General features: G+C 28.9%; 1 protein-coding gene across 1 annotated transcript; it reads right to left on the reverse strand.

Annotated features, from left to right (window-relative positions):
- Positions 1 to 2,674: 2,674 nt before the first annotated feature.
- Positions 2,675 to 6,097, reverse strand: LOC131651905 (F-box protein SKIP31). The gene is made up of 9 exons (XM_058921628.1): positions 5,769 to 6,097; positions 5,211 to 5,423; positions 4,818 to 4,891; positions 4,431 to 4,506; positions 4,093 to 4,203; positions 3,626 to 3,800; positions 3,378 to 3,496; positions 3,049 to 3,109; positions 2,675 to 2,951 (listed from the first exon to the last, which is right to left on the reverse strand). Exons 1-9 carry the CDS (start codon positions 5,844 to 5,846, stop codon positions 2,881 to 2,883), a joined length of 978 nt encoding a protein of 325 aa, XP_058777611.1. The 5' UTR covers positions 5,847 to 6,097; the 3' UTR covers positions 2,675 to 2,880.
- Between the last annotated feature and the right edge of the window lie 269 nt (positions 6,098 to 6,366).

Below are 6,366 nucleotides of genomic sequence, written 5' to 3' on the forward strand. Positions count from 1 at the left end.
TCATATTAGTCCTTCTGTTAATATTTTTTTAACCCAATTTTTTTCCTACTTTTAAATCGTGATTGGACTGTCACGTAAGATTTTTTTTAAAATACTAAATTAATTTTGAAAATTGTTTCTTATAAAGAATTGAATCCAAGACTTTTAAACAACATCTTACGTCTTTACCATTAGACAAATATTCATTCATAACAAATAATTTTCATGATTTCTAATAATACTAAATAATTCTGAATTTAAAACAAAAATTACAAAATTTATACCAATGAGATCTCAAACCTAAGTTTGTTAAGTGATACTCCCTCCGTTCCTTTTTAAATGTCGTTTTAGCATAAAGCTCTTCAACCAAAATAGTGGATTGTTAGAGTTACTTTTGCTAGCATACGCTTATTTATTTTTCTCTTTTAAAATAAATTCAATCATACACTCTCTTTTTCCAATAACTAATTGAAAAATGTGAGGTGAAATTATTAAGAAAATAAGGGTATAATTGACAAATTATAACATTAAATTATAAAACGACACTTAAATAACAACAAAAAATTCCTCTAAAACAACACTTAAAAAAAACGGAGGGAGTAATAACTATAAAACTGGACAAATGATCAATTTTTATGGTTAATATCTTAATGATGAATACCTAACCGAATAATTTAAAACAAACATTTACTTCAAATAACATACAAATAAATATTTATTAATTTCAAATAAAACACAAATTTAAAAATATATATTTAATCAAATAGAAATAAATTATATTATATTTAACTGAAATTAAATAACACATAAATAAATATTTACTTATTTCAAATTAATTCAAATTAAATAATAATTAATTAATTTAATAATAATTCTATTAATTGTTAAAATATTTAATCAATTTAAATTAAATAATCTATTAATTTTTAAAATTATTTAGTTATTTCAAACTAAATAGTGATCAATTAGTTTAATAGTAATTCAATTAAATATTAATTAGTTAATTTATATTTGATTAAATATAATATTTAAAATTTTATTTATTTATATTAAATATAGTATTTAATTTTTTAAAAAAAATAATTCATCAAATAGATTATTGGTACAAATTTTGTAATTTTTGACTCATTGGTACAAATTTTGTAAATTTGTAATAGTGATGAGAATTTACCATTTAACGAACTTAGGTTCGAGACTCCATTAATACAAATTTGGTAATTTTTGTTTTAAATTTAGAATTATTTAGTATTACTAAAAATTATGGAAATTATTTGTAATGAATGAATATTGGCCTAGCGTTATTTAAAAGTCTTGGGTTCGATTCTTTATAAAAAATAATTTTGACTTTTTTTTTGTGAGGAACTAATTTGAATTGTATAATTTTTGTAAGGGATTAACTTGGATTGTATAATTTTTGTGAAGACCAAAATAGATCCACTCTTTATTTTTAAAAATATTTTACTCACTTGTAAATATAAATTAGCAATTAAAACTCTTAAATTAAAAGAAAATATCGGACTAAAATTTAGAACAAATCTATAAACATATTTTTAATAATAATATTATTCAACTTATATATAATCAAGTTGATTCATGACCCTAACAAATTAAATTATGCATAGTTTAAATTCAACTAATTTAATTAACGAACATAATTTTTAGCTCATTAAGCTCATTTGATTCATAGTAATAATATTATGAATGAATAATAATCAGCAGTTATCTATCATGGCCATCCGAATGAAATCTTGAGATCAGACTAATGGATTAAATATAATTTGTGTTGCTATAAGTATCTTAAATTTTATTTTTAGTCCCTATTAAAAAAATGACCTATTTTGATCCCACAAAATTATTATACACTGATTCATTATTTTCCAGATATATTTAAAACGTTATAAAAATTTCTCGAAAAAAAAAACTCAAAATTTAATTTCTAAAACGAGATTTACATTACTTTTATCATTATCTTTTAAAATTTAAAAAAATTATATTTAATTCTTATTTTAAAAAATTATATAATTTGATAAAGAAGTATTTTATAATATTCTAAACACGTATTCAAAAATTTATTCAAAACTTTTAAATTTTAAAGGTGATTAAATAGTTTTTATAATGTTAAAAAATATCAGAAACTAAAATTACATGCATAAAATTTTTATTATGACTAAAATATGTCTTTTTTTTTTTAATAGGGACTAAAAATAAAATTTGATATATTTATAGGGACAAAAAAAAAAACTTAACCGTTTTTTTATTTTTTTAAAAAAATTACTTTTTTTTGTGTTATCTGAAACTGATGATTCTCACATATTGTCTGACTGCAGATTCAAATACGGGTGTAAATATGGTTAAATGAACCATATCTTACAAACTTTATTTTATTGGTTTGGTTTTGACCTATTTTCTTGGCAAATTTCCAATACATACAGGCAGTAATGATACTCCCTCCGTCCCATAATGAGTGACCCAGCACACCATTTCACACAGTTTAAGAAAATGGTATAAAAGTAAGAGAGAGAATATTGTTTTTACTATAGTACCCTTATCATGTCTTGAAAATTGTGAAACTTTTATTAATTAGAGGGTAAAATTGGAAAAAGTGCATTGGAAATTGAAATGGGTCATTCATTTTGGGACACCATTTTATTCCAAATGGGTCACTCATTGTGGGACGGTGAGAGTACAAGAAAAATTATTCTAATGGATTCAACTATGTATTAAAGTACGACTACTAGCATAAAGCATTCGACTAATAGTACAAAAACCAAAGGTTTACAGTAAGAGTAAGACTGAGCAGATATCATTATGCCAAGAGAAACTGAAAAGCACATCCCATATTCAGTAGGTAAGTGATGGATGAGACATGAGATCATCCACTCCAGAAGAGCTAAATGGGGTTCAGCAATACCTCAAAGTATCTTCAAGCTCCTTTTCATCAGCACAATTGTATCCCAGCAAATAAGCTCGTGCTGTCAAAATTGAACAGAAGCGTCTTATTGAGATGCATGTGCAACAATAACTAGTTTTTAGAGCAGAATGATCAAGAGGCAAAAGAGATGATTTTACCGAAACGGCCTGATCCCATAAATGGTTCTTCCTCATCTGCTGCAACACCTTGCTGCTGCTCCTGAAATTTCAAATGAATGAGAAACCATCGGGAAGATAAGCTATAATTTTGTTCAAAATGAAGAAAACTATGTATAATGTGTTTTTTTTATGAGCAAATGTATATAAAGGATATGATCAGCTTAATTCTGATAAATAAGCTTAACATTATTGAGATTATAATAGAAACTTTCCTCACAAAATAAATGTGCACATGCATGTGTATTAGTGCAAGTCATAAAACAATATAAAACAATTGCAAATTTACGTTAAAAGACATTCAGACTTACAAAATCGGGCTCCATTTCAGATGCTGATAATAATCCATCAAAACAGTGCCCTGATATTGTACAGACCAAAATCTCCTCGGCGGGATCCATAACTACTTCTTTACATGTTTCATCACAAACTAGAAAAGAAAATAATCTCAAATCATTTATTAAGAAGACACATTATAGGCTTATGTCAGATCAAAGGATTTAAAATTCAATTGTTGAAAATTGTAATTGAATTAAAGCATATAGATGATGTTACTCACCATGAACTTGTCCGGTCTTCTCACAAATAAATACATCTCCAATTTTGTAGTATGTGCATGCCTTCCCAGAACAAGCATGGTCAGTCACCACTGTATCACCGAGGCCCCTGCTGCTTTTCCATGATGAGACTTGATCAGCTAATGTTTTGTCAAGAATTATGCTATCATCCTTCAACTTCACATGCAGAAAAAGGGAGAAAATGACAAATCGTTAAGAGACATCTACTTTTATAAAGTTATGAAGTATTTAAATTAAAAGATCATAATATTGAAGATACAAATAACTACGTAGGATAAAAGTTACCAAATCCCCATTGCAATAGGACTTCTTTACGAGCAAAAAACAAATAAGCATTACTATAAAAACTTCAGCTTTATCCCTTTCTCTAGCCCTCACTCCCAAAAAATAAAAGCAAATAAGCATTTTTCCGATTACAGTTCCATAATCCAGTGGTTTCTCACATTACCTGTGAAGGATGGGGTGCTTGACTTCTCTTAGCTGTTTGCATTTGAATATAGTACTCCTTAAACTCATTTTGGCAGCTACTGACAAGTTCATCCATGTCCTTTTCATCACGCTGCATAATCATAGAACAAATACCAAGGTTCACACAAATTAACAAATCAAGTCTGAATAATAATAACTCAAAATACAGTTTACTTGAGAATAATGACAAAATAAGTTTAACATCCTAAGTTTTCAGTTAATGTCGTCAAATTGCTCAATCACCAATCCACGGATGCTTACCTAAAGAACAAGAATGAAGGATCCAAAAGAAAATAGTATGCAAAAATGAGCCTGTACCTGAATGTATAGCTTTTTCCATGGGCAGTCCCTTATCTTCCTTGTGGGGGGAAGAAGGCCCCACCGCATACAATACCTGAACAAATTTTGAATATGGCAATAGGCACAGTCATGGTACACACATTTATAACCGTAAAAATCAAACTAAATAAGAACATATAGAATAAATTAATTAAGTAGCAGAGAACCCACGCCTCAAAGCCAATTTGATAAGAGGCAAGCAACAGCTTCCACTTTAAACAGGACAGGCACTCGTGCGTCAACTAGAGCTTCAACACTAGCTAATTGACACAGATCCAAAATCCCAAATCAAACTATTCTATATGCTAAATATCCCACAATTATCAACAGAACTTGAAAATGTAAGGTAAAACAAGATGTACTTACAGGCGACGCCACAATGCTTCATCAGATGCAGCATAACTTAGAAACTTACAGACTAAGGTACAAGAAATAAGGTCCTGCACCCATCGAAAAACTCTCAGTCGATTCAAATACCAAGGCAATCAGAAGACATCAAAATTCATCTACATAGTGTGTGTTTGATTCTACTACGACGTGAAAATGAGTTGAACAATAAATTTGAGTGTAAAAATCATGTTTTGAGCCAAAATCTAAAAAAAATCATAACTTCAAGCTAGAATCAACTCTAAAGGAAAACTCAATTCCAATAAAGAACCCCCAAAGGTAAATCTAAACATGCATATAGTAAGCAGCAATTAAAGGGATCTCTCTCTATTTGAAAAACAAAAATCCACAAAACCAGAGCAAAGAGGAAACCTCAGATGACAGAAATTTGAGGATGTGATGGAAAAGTTCTGGCGGGACTTTGCTGAAAGAACCAGTCTCAATCCTTCTCAGTAGAGCATTATTGACACCATAGTTCTTAGGCACAGATGATGAACCAGAACACTGTTTGGTACCCTCCTTAATACTCTCAGCCTCTTCTATGCATTTTCTCTTAGCTTTTGGTTCCTCCACATCCTCCTCTTCCTGCAATAACAGTTACACAAATCTACTCATCAAACCATAATTTCAAATATAATTACAACAACAACCAAACCTTATCACACAACATAAGTTTATTCCCCTATAATTTGCACAATTTTGTATATCTCCTTGTTCTTATAGATCAGAATTAAAGTGTTGTTTTTTGTCCATTCATTCAATATTTAATTTGACCTCATATTTTCTTTAATTTAATTTCAAATAAAGCAACGAATATAATGAGCAATTTCTTTCTGGATCCCAAATCAAAACCCTAATCTATAATCTAACAGCAACATATTATAAATTACGAAAAAAACGTTGCAAATGAATCGTCAATAATTGGAATACCTTGTCAGATACCTCGGAGAGGATTTCTGATTCCAGAAACTGAGCTAGATTTTCGTCTTCGTCGTCGGAAAATGTCATGGTATCATAGAAACCCTAGGAAGGGAGAGGATGAATGAATTGTAGAAATGGTTAGGAAACCGAGGAGAGAATGCTCCGGTCGCCGGAATTTGTAGAATCGCAGCGAAACGAGAAGGGGGTAGATGATGATGATGGTGATGGTGATTCGGTGCGAAATGGAATGAACGGTTGGATGCTTTTCGGATCGACCCGACCCGTTTTTTGTGTCGTATGGGCTGTCCAGTTGTCCAATTCTTATCATGTGTTTGATTTGCTAAAACTATGATATTAAGTAGAATGTTACTGGACAAAATAAATAAGAACAAACTGACAAAATTATGAATTCTTGTAACCAACTAAATTATAGAAAAAAAATTAAAATATTATTTTTTATTCTCTTTTTCATTATTTAATATTTTAATTGATAAATATAATATTAATATTTTATGAATCCTTAGAAAATATTATAATAAAATTATATTGTTTTTATTTGGTTCGTCAACATATCATACAGAGTAGAGAAAATTTTCAATTTGTAATT

The sequence above is a fragment of the Vicia villosa genome, linkage group LG2 (assembly GCF_029867415.1).
Source record: "Vicia villosa cultivar HV-30 ecotype Madison, WI linkage group LG2, Vvil1.0, whole genome shotgun sequence".
Classification (NCBI taxonomy): Eukaryota; Viridiplantae; Streptophyta; class Magnoliopsida; order Fabales; family Fabaceae; genus Vicia; species Vicia villosa.